The following is a 19,388-nucleotide window of genomic DNA, read 5'->3' as shown; positions in this document are numbered from 1 at the left end:
AGGCATCTGTGTCCACCCCCACAATAGTCTCCCATGTTCCTTTAAGTGGCTCAGATGTGGGGACTCTCCCCCGCACCCCCCGAAGTACTCCTTGCAGGTGGGCTGCATGCCATCCTGGACCCTCCGTGGCTGGGTGGACCAGGCTGGGGTGAAGGCCAAATCATTGTTCACTCTCCTGTAATGTGATGCCCCTAAGTGCTCCAGGGCCCACGATGAGTTAGCACCTTTCATAAAGCACTCTGCTCAGATTAGTGCTCTGTGGATGGAGTGCAACCTAATTCTTTAATCCAGCTCAAAATTAGAATGAGATGCTCTAGACCATGAAAGTCTCAGAGAGAGGCAGAAATTCTCATGGTGTCAATGGGTCAGATCCCACGCTGGTGTAAATGGGCATCAAATGGGCCAGAGTCCCAAAAGGTGTAAATCAGCATCACTCCATTGAAATTAAGGGGGCTATGACAATTTACACCAACTGAGGATCTCTCCCTACATGACTGACATGACTTTTACCATCAGGATGTACGCTACAACAGGAAGGGTGGTTAGCTTGGGAGGGTGGGGTGGACACCAGTTCCTCCTGCCTTTGATTAAGGTAGCATTTGGAATCTGGGGCCAAATCCACAGTTGGTGTAAATCAGCCAACAGTCAAGAGACATTGACTTACACCGGGGGTGGGGAGCAAATCTGGTCCATTAATTCCAATGCAGCTAGGCTGATTTACACTGGGTGGGGGGTGGAACCTGGCCATCTTTTTTTGTGTACAGTCGCATGAAGAAACAAACATCCGCGCGGGCTGACAGGGGCCAAGTGCCATGTGACGGTTGCCACGGTAACAGAAAGCTTTCTGACAGGGTCTGTCTCTGGGTGATGCAATCCAGTGCTGGGGGTTTTGTGCTGCAATAGCAATGCCTTTGTGGCATACAGTGATTGCAAGGAGGGAGGCATTTCTCTGTCAGCCCCCCCTCGGCAGCCATCCGAGCTCTTTGTTGTGGTGTTGTCATGTTATTGCGTGTCCCTTTAAAATTGTGCCCTCCTCCAACCTTTCAAAGGCAAAGCAATAACAGGCAAGGTGACAGAATAACTCAGGGTCGCTTGATCCTAGACAGGTTGAGTGGGGATGGGGCGGGTCGGTGAGGGGAGAGGAGACGGTGGCGGGGGATAAGCCGCAGCTTCACATATTGCAGTATCCGTATTGCAGCATTGCTCGTGGACCACAACCACAGAACAACACCAGGCCCTGCCTCAGCTTCCAGTCTAAGGAAGCAGCTACATGCAAGCGGATTTGGCTCCCTGGAAAACCCAGGCATCTCGGCCTCCTTGTTCCACGCAGCCCAATGCCACTTGGGACATTTTTTTTTAACCTTTCTTCCAAAATTGCCTATGGAAACGCCCCCCCCCCCACACACACTCCTTTGCCACTGGCAAAAGGGAAAACAAAACAAAGCCGAGCCAGGCTTTGGGGGAGGATGGTGTAGGTTGATTTGTTTTGTATTTTGGTTTTACGCTGCAAAAACCAAACCAATCCGAGTGAAACAACAATAAAGGGGTTTGGGGGGGGGGGGAGGAGGACACCAGTTTTCCCTCAGTGTTTTATGGGAAATTTTCCCCCGTGGCTAGTTGCACGGGGACCAGAGGAGCTGGGGCAATGGGATCCTTGACCCAGTGGCAAGGAGGGATGTGCGGGGGGAAGGCGTTCCGCAGGGCAAGATCCCTGGAGGATCCAAACTCTATGGTTGAGACACTAGGGCCCATTTCTCCTCTGTGGTTCGTCGCGAACCTAGAACGCCGCGGAGGGGGAAGGTTTTACTTCCGGGAAGATGGCGGCCTCCCTGCAGAAGCCGGACATGTGGTTGCGGGGAAGGAGTCCGCTGTAACCGTGAGTGGCTGCATGTGGGGAGCCGAGGGGGGCGGAGACCTCGCGGGGGATCGGGGGGCCCTGGAGAGCTGAAGGGGGCTGGAGAGATGAAGGTGGGGGGCTGGATGGGGATTGGGGGGGCTGGAGAACTGAGGGTGGGGGGCTGGCTGGGGGGCTGGAGAGATGAAGGTGGGGGGCTGGATGAGGATGAGGGGGCTGGCTGGGGGCTGGAGAGATGAAGGTGCGGGGCTGGATGGGGATTGGGGGGGCTGGAGAACTGAGGGTGGGGGGCTGGCTGGGGGGGTTGGAGAGATGAAGGGGGCTGGAGAGATGAAGGTGGGGGGCTGGATGAGGATGGGGGGGCTGGCTGGGGGGCTGGAGAGATGAAGGTGGGGGGGCTGGATGAGGATGGGGGGCTGGCTGGGGGGCTGGAGAGATGAAGGTGTGGGGCTGGATGGGGATTGGGGGGGCTGGAGAACTGAGGGTGGGAGGCTGGTTGGGGGGGTTGGAGAGATGAAGGGGGCTGGAGAGCTGAAGGTGGGGGGCTGGATGAGGATTGGGGGGTTGGCTGGGGGGCTGGAGAGATGAAGGTGTGGGGCTGGATGGGGATTGTGGGGGCTGGAGAACTGAGGGGGGGCGGGCTGGAGAGCTGAAGGGGGCTGGAGAGATGAAGGTGCGGGGCTGGATGGGGATTGGTGGGGGGCTGGATGTGGAGCTGGGGGGCTAGATGGGCATTGGTGGGGTGGATGGATGGGGAGCTGGGGTGCTGGAGAGATGAAGGTCGGGGGCTGGATGGGAATCGGGCGAGCTGAAGGGGGCGGGATGGGGAGCTGAAGAGCTGAGGCTGGGTGGTGATCTCGGGGTTGGGGGGTTGGATGGGAATCCGGGGGTGGCTGGGGAGCTGCCATCCTTGGGGATGGAGAGCTGGTGGGTGTATATAGGGAGTTGGAGGGAGGGGGATGAGGAGGGGATTCAAAGGGTTGGGTGCTTTTACCTGGCTCCCCTTGTCCTGCTTTCCCTGGACTTGATCTCCCATTCGGAATAGGACAGATCAGTTTTGCTGGGCTGTGGCCAACTGTTCACATGGGATGGGGGACACTGGGTGGGACAGGTGTTTCCCTTCTGGTTTCTTGCAAAGAACCCATTACAAAGGAGGTCAGTGTCTTTGTCCCCATTTTACAGGTGGGGAAACTGAGGTACAGAGAGGTGAAATGACTTGCCCAAGGTCACACAGTAGGCCAGTGGCAGAACTGGGAATAGAGCCCAGATTTCCTGAGTGCTGGTCCCGTAGGCCACACTGCCATGGGCAGTGGATGCTGCTCAGCGCAAATGGCCATTTCAGCACATGTAATTATGCGCCATCTTCCTATAATAGACTGATGCACAGGGAGGCCTGGAAGCTGCAGGGTTCAAGTAGCATCAAGCTTTAGAATAGCAACCTGAGTCCATCATGAACGGCTCTCCCAAGAACAAGTCTGTGGGGATGAAGTTTGCGGAGCAGCAGTTACAGAGGCACGGCTGGAAACAAGGTACGGGCTTGATGCATCCAAAAATCAGGTGCACAAAATAATGGTTGGTCTGGAGGAGGTGGATCAGGAGCTCCTTTGCTTCCTGTCTCCCAACACAAGGACCGGGGACACTCAGTACAACTGAAACATGGCACGTTCAAAACTGACACATGCAAATAACTTGTTTGTACAACGTGCCATTGGACTGCAGAACTCCTTGCCACAAGATGTCATTGTGGCCCAGATTCAATGAGGGATTGAGTGTGTATGTAGACAATAAGAATGGCCAAAATTATAATAAGTCAATGATATAATTTTTTGAAGGGATATTAAACCTCATGCTTCAGAGTTTAAGACAATCCCTGATTTATGAGGGTTAGGAGGAAACCTTGCCCAGGAACAGGTTATCCCAACAGTGCAGGATTTCTTGCGCTCTCCTCTGAAGCACCTGATGCTGGCCACTGTTGGGCACAGAAAACTGGGTTTGAAGGATCTCAGTGCTGATCCAATCTGTTGTTTCTTGTGCTCACAATATTGTGTCTCTTGACTGCACTGGGTTTTCCATTTCTTTTCAAGGGGCCTGTTGGAGCTTTGTCCCCTTCTAGTGCCTGAACCATGTAAGAGATTTATGGTTCTGCTGCTGGTTAGTCTTTCAGCTTAAGAAGCTGGAGCTTGTGTTTTTGGATCAAGAGGTTGTGGGTTTGATCCCCACCTACGACCCCTCCAGGAGCCATTAACGTGAGGGAAGTCCTGCATTTATCTTGCTGTGCTCTCTCTAGGCAAAGGGCTGGGGAAGCGAGAGAATGGCATCTCTGAAGCCATCAAGGTGAAAGTGAAATGCGACACAGCTGGGGTAAGGAAGACCTGGTCTATACAAGCAAAACTGGCCGTCAGTACACCTAGGCTGTATAATGCAGCGCCCCCTTGGCCTTATACATAGGAGGAGTGCTCTGGGGCTGGAAGACACAGGGGACTGCGAACAGGCTGTGGCCCCCCGAGTTACTGATTTAGATCCTGCCCATTTACCACCTGGCTGCTCTTTGGGCCTGTATGGAATGAGGTTGATGGGTCTCAGCTCAATTCCTAGTGGGGCAGGCCTGTTGAAATTGTGGGCTTGTCTTATTTTTCTCCCCTTCAAGACTTCTTTTGGTGTGCGTGGGGGAGATTGAGGATGATGAAGGCCTCCTTTATTTGTACCTTTCAAAGGCTCTCTTTGCCAGACCTGATGCCGCTCCATCAGCGCTGCTTCTGGATTGGCAAAAGAGAATCAGCTGCTCCTTCTCTCTGCTGCCTCCCAACCCAGAGCGGATACCGCTCCCCCAGCCCCTGCTAGGCCAGCAGATGAGGTTGGCTTTAAACTCGCTTCCCCCTGGGCTGAGCTGTCCCACCCCATTGCCAGCCCAAGGCCCTCCCTTACACACGCATACGCTGCAAGATCCTTGAGTGTCCCACACTTGCAAAAGCTCTTTGCTTTATAAATAAAGGAGGACCTAGAGCCTGACTGGGTTGAGAAGGATCCCGGCAGCCAAGAGCGGCCCTGTTGGATCAGCAGATCCTGATGGGGAGCAAGGCAGGTTTTTTAACCCTTTCTTTTCCAAACCAGGTGGGTCACGACCCAGCAGAGCAGTTCACTTTCCATTGGTGGGATCACCTCTTCAACAAGTCAGCTGCGAACATCTCAGTGGAGGCTGGGCAGGTAAAGGGGGAGATTAGAGGTTGGGGGGATCAGGGAGGCCTGGACATCTAGATCTAAGTGCTAAGAGCTAGATGGGATTGATAAAGAGCGGCCGACGCCAGGCTACAGATGTGGCTGTACAGGAGACGCCCTCCCAGAACAAAGCCGAGCCCTGCTCACTTCTCCAAAAGCGCTTTGGGTGTTTTCCCTGGCCAAAGCTGCAATGAATAGAGCTCCTGGAACTCGCTGCTCAGTGTGTGTCTCCCTCTGTGCCCAGTCCTCTGACGCTAGGTGTCTGTTACAGCCCCTGCTACAGGGCTTGGCTCCTTACCTAAATCTCTAACGACTCACGATTTTCGATTGGGAGATCCCTGGTTCAATACTGGTGGTGACCGTCACATAAGTTCTTAAGGACCACGCGTCATGGGCCCGATCTGACGAGATGCTGGGCTTTACAAAGGAGGATCAGTATAGTCATCCCCTTTTTAAGGATGGGGAAACTGAGGCACAGAGCGGTGCTGTGACTTGCCCAGGGTCACAGTGCCAGAGCTGGGAGTGTAGAACCCAGGAGTCCGGAGGCTCCACCTGTAACTTAACCACAAGACCATCCTTGGACCAGTGATCAGGAAAAACATTATGGTTGATTATTTCTTTCCTTTCTGCTCCTGGTCCAAGGGTCTCATGTGGAAAGGTGCTGGGCTGGGTGGCAGGACACCGGCTTTCTCTTTTTGCTGCAGCCATTGATTTGCTGTGCTGGCTCGGGCGTGGTGTTCTCCCTCTGGGAAACAGAGGCGTGCAATCTCTAAAACAGAGCCAATGATACCGAGCCATCTTGGCAAAGTGAGTTGAGATTGATCACTCTCCTTTGCCGTGATGCTAGCAGAAAAACTCCAGAACTGTTAGGCAGCCAGTGTCCATCTTACTGATCGGTACTGTCTTATCGTCTGCTTGCTCTACCCTCCCCCCCATCCCCATTCTGAGTGTATCCACCGGTTAGATTGGAAGCTCTTTGGGACAGAGACTGTTCCTTTGTTCTGTGTTTGTACAGCACCTAGCACCATGGGGCCCTGGGCCAGGGCTCCTAGGCACTACTGTAATACAGATACGAATACAAACACCTGTCAGGAAACGTCTGGTTATTACATAGTCCTGCCGTGAGTGCAGGGGACGGGACTAGTTGACCTCTTGAGGTCCTGTCCAGTCCTACACTTCTACAATTAACAGTATGTAAGTGTGAAATATGGAGCATGTAATTAAACTAACTACCGGCCTGGCTGATCACACGATGCCTGTTTAAATCTCCCAGGATGGCGTCCAAATGAAAAAGCTCTCTGAGCAGGACGGGGAGATCAGCAACAAGAAGCCCCGCAAAGCACCCAGTCCCAGGAGCATGCTGTACGGCCGCTTTGTGAAGGTAACAGGGCACGCGGGTCGGTGTTCGGGATTCCCCTTCGCTGCAGACAGGCTGCTGTGCTGTCGGCTATCACGTCTTGCATTTCTGTGGTGCCTTCTATCCTGAAAGATCCCACAGCTTCACACATGCTTCAGCCACTGCTGAACTGCAGCCACCTTTGGAGTGAAACAAGTCACTTGTTTGGCAGCGCATAGTGACGCTGCGCAGGCATTGCCCACCCCGTGTTGAAATGCAGCCCCCTCTGGGGTGGAACACGGTAGCTGGACAGCGTATGAGAATGCAGCATAGGGTTTGCTCACTGAGCTCTGAAATGCAGCTGCCTCTGGGGTAAAACAGGGCAGAAGTCTGACCGCGTACAGCAACAGCGCCCAGGGATCATGCTCCCCATGTTGAAATGCAGCTGCCTCTGGGGTAAAACAGGGCAGAAGTCTGACCGCTGTGCGCACGGTTGCTGTATGTGGTTTTGACACCTGCCCTGCAACACTGTAGTAGTTAGGGGCAGTAAGAGGAATACTGTATCCAACTGAAGCTGCGTGGAGGGGAATGTGGCCTAGATACTGGAGCTAATCACACACAGCCCATATATGGAGCACAACCTCCTCACACCCCTGTGCTTGCCCCGCAAGAGAGGGTAGTGGAGTATTTCATAGATTCCCAGGCCAGAAGGGACCACTGTGATTGTCTAGTCTGCCCTCCTGGATAACCCAGGCCAGAGGACTGCCCCAAAGTCATTGCTAGGGCAGATCTTTTGGAATAACATCCCATCTTGATTTAAAAACTGCCAGCGATGGAGAATCTACCACGCCTCTTGGTAAATCATCCCAGTGGTTAATGACTCTCTCTGTTCAAAAGGTACACCTTATTTCCAGTCTGAGCTTGCCTAGCTTCAGCTTCCAGCTGTTGGCTCATTTTAGAGCTTCCTCTACTAGATGGAAGAGCCCACGATTAAGTGTGTGTTCCCCATGTAGATACGTATAGTCTGTGATCAAGTCACCCCTTACCCTTCTCTCTGTTAAGCTAAATAGGTAGACTCAAGCAGCTCAAGCACTATATGGGACATTTTCTAATCCTTTAATCATTCTTGCGGCTCTTCTCTGAACCCTCTCCAATTTCTCGTCATCCTCTTTGAATTGTGCATAGATGTGGGGATGGAGAAACTGAGGCCCAGAAAGAGACCGTCACTTGTCCAAGGCTACCCAGAGAGGCAGAGCTGGGGATAGAAGCCCGGAGTCCTGACTTTCAGTCTAATCTGCAACGCTGCCTCTCTGGACTAACGTAGTCCCTGCTCCCGCACCAGCTTTCCCTACACCTGCAGCCCGGCCCGTGGGCTGGTGGGTGTGTCTCCAGCACACTGATTTCTGACTGCACCTGTCTCCGTCCCAGGCAGCCACGCTGACGGCAGGAGGGGAGGAGCCAACGAAGCAGGTTGCCACCTCTGAGAGGAGCGAGGACGAGGAGGAGAAATTGGACCTGTCCAGTGCTAGGAAGTAAGTGCCCAGCCGGGTGTGGGGGCAGTGAGAGGCTGTTCTGAGCTGCTGGGCTGGGCCACCAGCCACGGGGGACACCTCTGCTCAGAGGGCCAGATCCTGTGAGAACAGACTGTACTCCAAGGAGGTGGGGGAGGGGCAGTCCTACTCTGTGATCTGATTCTGCAGTAGTCCCTGTGACTGCTGTATCATCCCAGGGCTAGTTGATCTCCATTGTCTCAGAGCTGTCGTTCCCCCCCCCCCCGCATCTGTCCCCAGCAGTGCAGGAGGAATCCTTGTGCCACATGCAAGGAGGGGGTCAAGATCCCTGATAGGTCTTCATCCCCACCCCGACTTGCTGGACAGCTCAGGGTTTGCTCGGGGAGTGAACCATTTCTCCAGGGGAGCAGTGGACTTGGCTTCTCGGTGGCACACTAGGAGCGAAATGGCCAGTTCTCCTCTCCTCGCTGGGACTTGCAAACACTATGAGGCATAGATGGGCAGCTGTCTCTTTCTGTCTAGTGCCCCCTGCGGTAGGGGCGGGGTAGGACACAGAGCGTGAGCCCATGGGCCCGCTGAATAGAACAGCACTGGGGGGGCGTGCCCTGTTTACTCCCACCCCAGCTCCGGTGCTGGCTGAAGTGGGACAGCCTTCCCCACTCGCCAGCCAGCCTCTGACTAATTCATTCAGTCCTGGGGACACCTGGAAAACTGGAAACGCCTGGTTTCCGCTGGTGGGATCTCTCCCCTGCTGTTGCCTTACACCTTGGAGAGAGCTCGGCTTACAGAAACACTAGCAGTTAGCACCCGATGGGTCCCTGCAGGAAGCTGTCTTGTCTCTTTCCCCCAGGCTGACGGATGAGGAGCTGGTCCGAGCCTGTGGCGGCCGCACTGCGCACAAGTAAGTGGGCGGAATGACATGGCTAGTGCCGGCTCGGAATGCCACCTCCTCCCCCAGTTGCACCAGGATCCCTTCCAGCCCCGGTGCCTTCTATTTATCCAGCATGGTGTGGGTGGGGGAGTTCCACTAAATGACCGGCCTTTCCCGCAGCTCAGGTGGACTTTTAAGGCTCCTAGACTGTAGCGTCCTGGGCTGGGGGACTATCCAGAGCTGGGGGGCTGGTTCTGTTTGATTCCACGTCTCAGGAACCCATCCCCGCCTCTGAGTGCGGTGGGACTGTGGGGCTGCAGCTCAGACCCTGTGCTCTGTTCCCTGGTGGCACGCTGCCCCAGCTCCCTGCTAATGAGGAAGCCTGTTCTAACCCCTCTGACACTTGGCCCCAGCACCCATCATTGATCAGAGTAAGTTTGTCCCCCAGCTCCTGCTGCTTCTGTTGAGCACCGCCAGGCTGCCCCTCCAGTCCCGAAGCTGGAGACAGCCTACCCCCGCTCCAGGCATAGCCCTGTCTCCAGAACTGGTCCTCACTCCTGCTTTGCTAGCCTGACCCGTGAGTTGGAGGAGGGGGATAACTGGAGTCCACTTCAGGCCCAAGGAAGGGGGTGTGTGGCTCATGCACCCCCTCGTGGCTGCCACAAGCACTAGGAAACTGGCTAGCCCCCAGCATCCTAAGACACCAGCCAGTATCCAGCTGCGTCTGTCGGATACAACTGTATTGGAAGCAGGGAGGAGACATTGCAGGGGTGACTTATGAGAGGGTGGTCGCAGGTCTCCCTGGCCTAAGCACGATCTCTTCTCAGGCTGTCGTTAACCTGCCCTGTCTGGTGTGTTCTTCCCAGGGGAGCCCGTCACGGTCTGACCATGAGTGCCAAGCTGGCCCGGCTCGAGGCGCAAGAGCGAGCCTTCCTGGCTAACGACAGCCAGGAGGAGGGGAGAGGCGATGCCCCACAGCGTCAGCAGGAGGTAGTGGCGGGTGCCTCGGCCCTGGGAAGCAGCAAACCGGCTGAGAGGCGGCAGAAAGCCAAGAAGAAGCGGAAGAGATCCAAAGAGAGGGGGGGCTGGGCCAAGGTGCATGGGAGGCCAGAACCAGGGCAGGAGGAGGAGGGGAGGCGGGCCAGGAAAAAGAAAAAGAAAGAGAAGGAGGAGGTGACGGAGGGTTTGGAGAGCGAGTTGCCGGACTCAAGGGAGCAGCTGATGGCGGCAAAAAGGGCCAAAAAGAAGAAGAAGAAGGGGAAGGTGCAGTGAACGAGGGCTCATCCTGTTTGAGGGGGGTGCTACCCTCAGGGCTGCTCTGGACCCACCACACAGAGGCCCTTCCTGCTGCGGGGCCTCTTCCCAGTCACTCCGCAGCCGCTCTCTAGCTCACTTTCCCCACCATGCTTTGGCTGCAGGGTTAACGGGCTGGCCCTCTTACCCAAGGGGGCCGCTCTGCGCACAAGTACATGGGTGGAAAGACATGGCTAGTGTCCCGACTGCTTGAAAAGAGCCACTGTGTTTACAGCCGGGGTGGGATTTTTCTCCTCCAGGATCTAACCCTGAGGATGCCCCTGGTGCTGCTGGAGCTCAGCTGGAAGCAGATGCTCTTAGGGCTTGTCCACACGGCAGGTTATTGCGTGAGGCACTTTCAGTGCATTGCAGCAGCTTCACACCCGGGCTTGCCACACAATAACCTGCTGTGTAGACAAACCCTTTGACCCCGGACAAGGCGGAGCCAAGAGGAGACTAAACATACCACTCACAGCACTGATCACAGCTCTGCCTTGCAAGGGAATCAGCTGATCACACCACTGGGGAATAACTCAATTCTCCATCTTTTGTGTCATTAGAAATCCCATTTCTGGCTGTTGCTTCCCATCAGAGGTTGAAGCATCAGGAGGTGTGGTGGGAGTTTTGCCCACTGTATGTTTGCAGCATGGGGCAGTTGCATAAGAATGGATGGGAAGAGAGGGAAGGAAAGGCCAATTCAGAGAGATTTTTAGTGTCAATAAATTTTTATTGCAGAGAAAAAACAAGGTGGATTTTTTTCACACATCAGAGGCGGCTACAGCTGTAAAGCCCGTGGAATGCAGGCCCTTCCGTGTGTAGCTCCGCTTCTAGACCCCTGTGTAACTCCCAACAAATACAACCCCCCCTTTAATGAACTTTAACCCTTCGGTTCTGATCCAAAGCCCGTGGAAAGCCTCCCACTGACTGCAAAGGGCACTGGGTCAGACCAAGCACAATCCCCAGTGCCCATGGGCCGACCACAGCTGACTTCGCATGTGCCAGGCAGAGCTATGCCAGGGACTTCCTAGCACCAAACAAGGTGCTGAGCGCCCCCAACCTGTGAGATCAGTGCACGTCAAAGGCACTTTGCAGAACCAGGCCCTGCTTGTACCGCACAGCTAGGCCCCTCTCCTACTAACCAGCAATGCCGCCCCCCCCCAACACCTGCTTGATTCAGTCAAATACTGGGCAGGACTCGTCTCTGCTTCACAATCAAATCCCCGCCTCTCATTCAGATTTTGGATAATGCCAATCCTGCCTGGCCCCTGCTAGGGTAACTGCAGGACGCAGTCAGTCTCGGGGTACGGCGGCAGATTAAGCGAGTATTTTTGCTGCAGAGCCATTGGCACAAACCTGCCCCCCAGGAAGTGATAGCGGCCAGCAAAATGCTGCGCGGCCTTCTTGGGGGCGGTGAGAGAAATGAGCATGTCGGGCTGGATGCTGTCCGGGTTGCCTTTCTCCACGTCCCAGCCTGAAATAAACCAAGGGGGAGGTAGTTAGAGCCAAGTCATTCCCACTCCAGGCAAACTCCCTCCCATGTCTGAAGAGCTTCCCCGGCGTGAATCATAAGGGAGTTACTAGTTCCCCACTGAATATGCAAGGCTCAGTTCTCCTCTCTCAGTGGCCCTCCAATCCCCGGTGGTGTAACAGCTCTCAGAATGTCTCTTCTGTGTATTACGGGAGCACCTAGAAACCCCAGCTGAGATCAGGGCCCCACTGTGCTAGGTGCTGCAGAAGAGTGTGGGGGAGAAAAAGTATTTACCCCTATTTTACAGCTGGGGAATCGAGGCACAGAGAGATCTGCCCACGGTCACATGGAGCTGGGACTCGAACCCACTTTTCCTGAGTCCCAGTTCAGCACAATAACCTAACGCTGACGAACAAGACGGCTGACAAAGCAAATACCAGCTGACGCAACATAAAGCCAGCTTGTGAATTCACTCACAGGGCACAAGCTGGCAAGGGTCGAGAAGGAATTCTCACTTTCCCTGCCCTACCAGCACTGCCCATCGACCAAGTGTATTACTGGGGTAGAGACAATAACCTTCCCCTGAAGCCTCAGGCACTGGCCACAGCTGAGGACTGGGATTTGGGTGGCCCAGTGAGTTTAAATCGATAGTACAAATCTTCACAGCAGAAGCCTGGGATAACCCAGCAGGTCTGTTGCTGTCCCAACCACTGACATCGCTGCAAAGCTCAGCATGTCCCCAGGACCTTAGAGGCCCACTAGGAACATAACCATGCTGATGCAGCCAATGTGATCAAGAGAGAAAAGTGAATGGATGCCAAAGAGCTTGGACAGCGCCGGGGCGGAACGGAACGAACCAGAGGGGATGTCGATGCTGGCGATGGGTACGGTGACTTGCTCCAAGGTCCTGAGGATGCTGCCGAAAGGTTCCCGCACAGCTCCCTTGAAACTGAACCCGAAAATAGCATCCACCACCAAGCCATACAGCTCATCAATCAGCATGGCCTGCCAGCAAACGGGGGTCAGGAGATTATAACAGCAGGATCCCACGCACCCACCCCGGCACATACACACTACAGGGTACATCTAGGCCAAGAATATCCTCAAGTTCCAGCATCTCCAGCTGGGCCAGATCCTGGTTTCAGACCGGCATAAATCTGGAGTAACTCCATGGATTTACATGGGTAGCCGAGCTCAAACCAGGTAAATCTGGGGTGACAAGCTAAATACAAAGGGCCTTATTCTAACCTCAAACGTGTGTAAAGCAGGAGTCGCTCCAGTGAAGTTAGACTGGTGTACGGGAGAGGAGGATCAAGCCCTGTATCTTTGTAGGAGGAGAACACGGCTACACGAGTCTATGCGCACTGACTTCAGTGGAGTGACTCCTGATTTACACCAGCATAACAGAGCAGACAAACACCCTCCCTGTTCTCCAGATAATTCGGTAGCAGCACCAGGCACATTTGTCACCTAATGCAGGGGATGCCCAGACGCTGCGGTGATAAGCACCACAGAGATGCCCATAAACAAGCAATAAACCCACGTTGCTCGTTTCCACTTTAATTGGATTTATTGGTACTGCAGTGGCACCTGAGGGCCCTGTCATGGAGCAGCTCCCCAGCGTGCTAGGTGCTGTACAAACCCAGGACAAAACAACGCTCCATCCTGTAGCCTTTCCCCTTTGATACCTCGCTTCCCCTTCTTCCTTGAGATCCCAAAGCACTTGGTGAATATTAATGGTTAAACCTTGCCACAGGAAGTCAGACTAGGCCATCACAATAGTCCCTTCGGAATCTAACCGGGACGAGGAAAGGAACTCTTGGTCTGCGTCTGGCACGTGAGCCTCTCGCCCCTATTTTGTGTGGTGAGATGTATACAACCGAAGCCGTGAAATGTACCAAGACAGCACAAAAGTAACAATGCTGGATATTCTAAGTCTACCGGCTACGGTGACGCGCCCTACCTCCGATGGGAACTCCGAGAGTAAGGGAATGTCCATCTTCTGGCACTGAGTCGTCAACCCTTCAAACAGAGCTTTACCAGGCCGCTTGGGGTAATACACAGTCGGCTCGTAGCCCTGCAGGGACAGAACAATTCCGAGCGATGTTCCAATATGGTCACCAGGCAGTCCCAGCACAGACCCACAGCTAGCGTCACCTGCCTGGGGCTTGCAAGTACCAGGTCAAACAAACACTACACACTTCAGCCTCCTCTCTGTCCCTATGGTTCCCCTAAGCACCTCCTCCCTCCCAGTTCCCTAGTTCCTTCTCCCATCCAGAGCTACTCCCTTGTGCCCAGGGCCGAGGAAAACAGCTGCACCTGCCACAGCTCGTTGGCAGAGCTTCACCCAGGGCTGATCACTGAAAAATCCGTATGTGAGGAAGGGAGGCTGGGCCGTCCCAAAGGAACGGGCCCCCTGTGGAGCATCTCAGCCCAAGAGCTAAGATCTGAATGGACCAGGGAGGCTCCCAGGCATCGTCTGGCTCACTCCTGCGTGAGCGTATTGCTCGGCGGCTGCTGCCTTTGCTGTATCTGCTCTGGGCAGAGGGGACTTAAGCCTCCAGGGCTGGCACATTTTGCCAGCACTACTCACAAACATTTTCAGGTGCCTGGCACAGACCAAGCCGTCCCCTCCGTTATTCCCCGGGCCACAGACGATCAGCACCGTGGGCGGGCTTTGGGTGAAGGAGCTGGGCGGGTAGGCCTGGGGGGGGAGAAAAGAACAGGCTTTGGTTAACCAGCACAACAAGCAAATTAGCCACCTCCAAGGTATCTGCGCTGCTTGCCATCAGCCTGGCTAACAATGCACGCTGGCATGCTGCCTCCTGCTCTCTGCCTAGCTGGCGGCCTCCACCCCAGAGGTGGCTGCATTACAGTGGCGTGCATGCGCACGTGTGTGAGAAAGAGAGAGAGAGGATCCTTCTGTGTACAGTCTTGTGCTCGGGGGTGGCAGATACAACCTTATAAACCTGGGAAGCTGCTTCCCAGGGCAAACTGATCTAAGAACCTCGTTTGCAACTGTGGGTCCCCTGAAGCGATCACTTGTAGGAGCTGCAAGGGCCACGCCGCTGCCATTAGGCCCTGCACGGAGCTCCCTCCCCTCCCCAGAAGGTCATGGCTGGATCCGGTCGGGAAGGGCTCTCCGAGAGCAGGGGGACCCCAGGTGTGCAAAAGCACTAGGACCCAGTGCTCACCTTGGCAATGGCCGTTGCACAGCTCAGCCCCGCCAGCTCCATGAGTTGGTCGACGCTGAACTTGTACTCCGTGAAGAGCTCTTGATCGATGGCTTGGGCTTCCTCCTGGCTGAGAGGAGAAGCAAACGACATGAGCCGCTGAGCCCGTGCGATCGAAGGACTTGTCTTCGCTGCAGTTAGCACAGGTGCTGCCTCTCAGCAGCTGACATGAGCACCCGGCTCACACCGCCACTCGAGAGCAGCTCGTCCTCCAGTACCGCCCCGCAATTCCCCCCCACACCGCCCGAAAGGACAGGCAAGATCTCCCACCACTCACTGGGAAAGCATTCAGAGAGCAGCTCAGCTTCCTGCAGCACTAAGGAGCCCCGAAGACTTTACATCCCCCAGGAGCGAGTGCAGCACCCGAATGGGCATCGCAACGCCAGGGTAATTTTGCACTGTGGCTGCTCTCGCTTGAGCTAGGCTGACTCGAGAAGAGTCATAGATCACTCCAGGTAATTCTGCAGCGAAGCCAGGCCTTAAGTTACACATGTAACGGCTCTAATCTCCTGATCACCACAAGTATCGTCCACCATCCCTGGCTCACTCGCAATCTCTCCTGTTTAACATCATGCCTATCTTCATCAAGAGCTCCACCATCAAACATCTTGACAGTGCTGGGGTGTGCCTAGGGTTTCCTGACTGGCTCTTGCTGAGATTGGAGGCCTGTAGGAATAACAGAGCTGGTTGGAAATTTTCCAACAGAACATTTTTCTGTTGGGAAAAATGCTGATTCGGAGACACCGGAGTATTCTGTGGGAACGTAACAACGCTGATATTTTGGCTGGGAAGTGATCAAAGCATTTTCTTTTAACTTTACCCTTTCCACTTTTATATGAAAATGTACAAATTGAATCAAAAGTTTGTGGGAACACAAGATGTTTCAAGGAGGGCCACAGGAAATATTTCAGAATATTTCATTTTGCAAAAAAAGGCCAAGATTTCTATTTGGGGTAAAAATGAAGTCTTGGCATTTCCCGTGGGATGCAAATTCCATGTATTGACCGACTCTAATTAACAACCCCTGCGTGAACACACACATCCGTTTCCTTCACAGGACACCGGATTTGCCACACCAGATCAGAGCGCTGATTCACCGATGCTCATGGAGTATCGCATCTCCAGCCTCACCGTGTCATAATCACTGATCCAGCCATTCCGGCCACCTATCTCTGGCCCTGCCAGCCCTGACCACTCAACTATCTGGAAATCAGATCAACAGGCCCAGCATCCTGTCCCTGGCAATGGTTGAGCTTCAGAAGACGGTGGAATGCCCGTGCTAAATGCCAAATGTACTGGGGTGTGTGTCGAATCCCGTCCCAACCCCGCCGAGATCCAGGTGCTGCTCCAGTTACCCGGCTGGCCAGCTTCTACATTCCCTCTCATAACAGCAATAAGTTGCTCCAGGGACCCACTGTCTCAAGGGGCATTGCCACCCCTCTCAGGTGATGAAGCCACCAAAGGTCAGAGGGACTAGTCTAGGCATTCTCTTTACCCCCAGTGCTGAAGTCGGGCCACTGATCTGCAGGGAGCCTCAGTGCCTCAGGGCTGGGAGTTTGTTTTACCAAACTGTAAAAGCAAAGTCAAAGGCAATTTAAAAAGGCAGGGAGGGGGGGTTACTCAGGGCCCAGGGGGGAGGAGGGAGAGAGAATCACACTGCATAGATGCCAAGAGGGGTGTTTTCATCCTCTCGTTCTCCATATTTTTAATTAAATTTTAAGACTTTTTCTCTCCGCTGAGCAACCACCTATAGACACCCAGTCCCCCTCCCCTCAGTCCCTGATAAATGGGCTATTCCCCATCCCCAAAAGGTGCCCCAGGTCCCTGCAGAACCCCCACTACCCAAACCCCACTACCCTCCCTCCTTTCCCCATCCCCTGCTGTCCGGCCACCTCCCTCAGCTCCTCTCCTGGTGTCCTGCAGCACCCCCCTCCCCCTCCCCATTTCCCCCTGCAGCCCCCCAATTTCCCCCCTCCTCCCCCGCAGCCCCCCTTTCCCCTCCGCCCCTGCAGCCCCCTCCTCATTTCCTATCTCCTCCCAGCGTCCCCCCCCATTTCCCCCTCTCCCCCAGCCCCGCCTCTTGGCAGCCCCCCCGCAAAGGCAGGGCCAGGGGGCTACCTGAGGTACTTGAGCCCGCTGCGCCCCGGGTTCTGCATGGCGCTGCTGCTGCTGCGCCCCCGGCCTGCGCCCCTGCCCCAGGCCCCCGCCGCCGCCGCAGGAGGCCACCGCGGGACCGGGCAGCGCCCCCCGCCCGCCGCCACCAGCCGGGAGCCCGACGAGACCAGCAGGCCGAGTCCCAGCAACGCCCTGAGCCCCGACATCCAGCGGGGGGCCGCCCGGGACCAGCTCTGGCTGCAGCCGGCCAACCTCGCTCCGCTCCGCCCCGGAGCGCACGGAGCAGGCGCTGCGCACAGGCGCCCCGGCGCGGGGGGTGGATCCCGGGCTGGAGCCAGGCCTCTCCTCCGGCTCCCTGCACCCCGCCGGCGCCGGGCTCAGCTGTGCCAGCCCCCCCGGGGCCATGCAGCCCCCTCGGGCTCCGCACAGCCCGCCGAAGAGACGGGCACCGGCGGCAGCCAGCTCAGCCCCTGCTCGCCGCGCTGGGGAGCGCGCCCCGTCTTCCCCTGGATCGACCAGCCCCTCCGAATCCACCAGCCCCTCCGAATCGACCAGCTCCTCCGCCTCTGAATCTACCAGCCCCTCTGAATCTACCGGCCCCTCTGAATATACCAGCCTCTCCGTCTCTGAATCTACCAGCCCCTCTGAATATACCGGCCCCTCTGAATATACCAGCCTCTCCACCTCTGAATCTACCAGCCCCTCTGAATATACCAGCCTCTCCGCCTCTGAATCTACCAGCCCCTCTGAATATACCAGCCTCTCTGCCTCTGAATCTACCAGCCCTTCTGAATATGCCAGTCCCTCAACCTCAGCATATGGATCTACTTCTGAATATACCAGTTCCTTTGCCTCTGGATATGCAAGCTCCCCTGCTGCCAGGAATACAAACACACCTGACTATGCAAGCCCTGGTCTCTCTGGGTATGAAACCTCTTCTGGGTATGGGAACCCTGCTGCCCGTGGGTACAAAAACCACACCACATCTGGCAATGCAAACCCCACAGCATCTGGCTATGCCAGCTCGCCTGCCTCTGGATATTCTAAGCCGTCTGAATATCGGAACCTGTCCACCCTAGACTATGAAACCCCTACAAGACACTCAGGGCCTGTGAGGTTCAGCACGTGTAACACCCTCAGAAGGTGCAAAGGGGATTGTATGTGCTGGAGTGATAAGAAAAAGCAATAAAGACCCAGTGGAATCTACGCGTGACCCTTTAAAGGGCAGGTGTCTTAAGGCTTGGCATCTTGTGTGTGCTTAAACTGGGGTTTGACTCAGGCAGTGACCTTCTGAGCAAATGAAAAAATATTTCTAGAGCGCCTGATTGAAATGTGAAAGGGGACATTGTCAGGGTTACAAAAATGATGCAGTAAATAAAAGCCACAAATACCCTATACCTGGGTGCCAGTAATGCTTCAGATTATTCAAACAGAGTTGTAAAACCATCTAATTCACTTTCCACTGCAGATGTGGTTTGCTTTATTATCTTGCACTTCACTCATCAGGGCAAATGGAAACAGATTAAGGCCCTGTTGCTGCAGGCAGATCCTATGGTGGTGAGGCTGTGCATGGATAGAACTAATTATTATCATTTGTATCAAGGTAGCACATAGAGGCCCTGACTCAGATCAGGGCTGCATTGTGTTGGGTGCTTGCTAGATGCATAGTCAGAGACACACAGTGGCCCACTCTTCCCATTTTACAGAAGGGAGCTGAAGCACAGAGAGCTTAAGTGATTTTCCCAAGGTCACCCAGGGAGAAAGTGTCAGAGTTAGGCCTTGACCCTACATCACCTGAGTCCCAGGTCAATCTCTTAATTACAAGGTTAGGATTGGGCTTTAGGAGACCATTTCTGCAACTTGTTTTGTGCAGGACACCTTTGTGATGTCAATGGGACTCCAGATCTTCTACTGGGATCCCATATCAGGGGCTTAATCAGTTTCACTTTTGTTTCTAGCCAATGTCTTGTCAGTTTCACCTCCCTCCCTCCCTCCCTCCCACAGGCTGTAGGAAAAGGCTGCAGTGTTTGAGTTGCAGGGGACTGTTCACATCCAAGCACAGTAGAAGTTATGCAAATAAAAATAAATTCTCTGTTAATTTAGGTTTTGTAAAACTTTTTTTTCTTGTATTCATGTTAGCTGACACTGAGATGACTGGGCCTGATGTACTGAAACCAATTGGCTTCAATGGACTGTTTCGGTTCAGGCCCCGAATGTCTTATGAAATAACACCTTGTGATGACCTAAGAGCTAATCATCTGAATCCAAACCTTCTGGAACCTTGGAGGGTGCAAGGGTTCAAAAATCCCAATTCTATGGTTTCTAACCACCTCTAAGCCACAGAGAGCGAAACTCCTTTGTTCTAGGAGCGAGATCCTTTAATCATGGCCTTAGGAGAGAACTCAAATGAGGATGTTCCCTCTCCCATTAAAGTCCATGGGATCATTCATGCAAGTAAATTCACAGATGTGTTTAAGCGTTTGCAGGACT

General features: G+C 54.5%; 2 protein-coding genes across 2 annotated transcripts; one reads left to right on the top strand and one right to left on the bottom strand.

Annotated features, from left to right (window-relative positions):
- Window positions 1-1,770: 1,770 nt before the first annotated feature.
- On the top strand, window positions 1,771-10,839 carry GPATCH4 (G-patch domain containing 4). Its single transcript, XM_073322548.1, has 8 exons — window positions 1,771-1,876; window positions 3,231-3,384; window positions 4,143-4,216; window positions 4,967-5,059; window positions 6,345-6,452; window positions 7,836-7,939; window positions 8,769-8,819; window positions 9,656-10,839. The coding sequence occupies exons 2-8, from the start codon at window positions 3,306-3,308 to the stop codon at window positions 10,059-10,061; spliced, it is 915 nt and encodes a 304-aa protein (XP_073178649.1). The 5' UTR covers window positions 1,771-1,876; window positions 3,231-3,305; the 3' UTR covers window positions 10,062-10,839.
- On the bottom strand, window positions 10,789-17,338 carry NAXE (NAD(P)HX epimerase). The gene is made up of 6 exons (XM_073322549.1): window positions 16,902-17,338; window positions 14,745-14,853; window positions 14,144-14,254; window positions 13,514-13,627; window positions 12,408-12,555; window positions 10,789-11,553 (listed from the first exon to the last, which is right to left on the bottom strand). The coding sequence occupies exons 1-6, from the start codon at window positions 17,102-17,104 to the stop codon at window positions 11,351-11,353; spliced, it is 888 nt and encodes a 295-aa protein (XP_073178650.1). The 5' UTR covers window positions 17,105-17,338; the 3' UTR covers window positions 10,789-11,350.
- Between the last annotated feature and the right edge of the window lie 2,050 nt (window positions 17,339-19,388).

Source organism: Lepidochelys kempii, chromosome 24 (assembly GCF_965140265.1).
Source record: "Lepidochelys kempii isolate rLepKem1 chromosome 24, rLepKem1.hap2, whole genome shotgun sequence".
Taxonomy (NCBI): Eukaryota; Metazoa; Chordata; order Testudines; family Cheloniidae; genus Lepidochelys; species Lepidochelys kempii.
The sequence above is the reverse complement of the archived record's forward strand: the minus strand, read 5'-3'. Positions and strand labels throughout refer to the sequence as shown.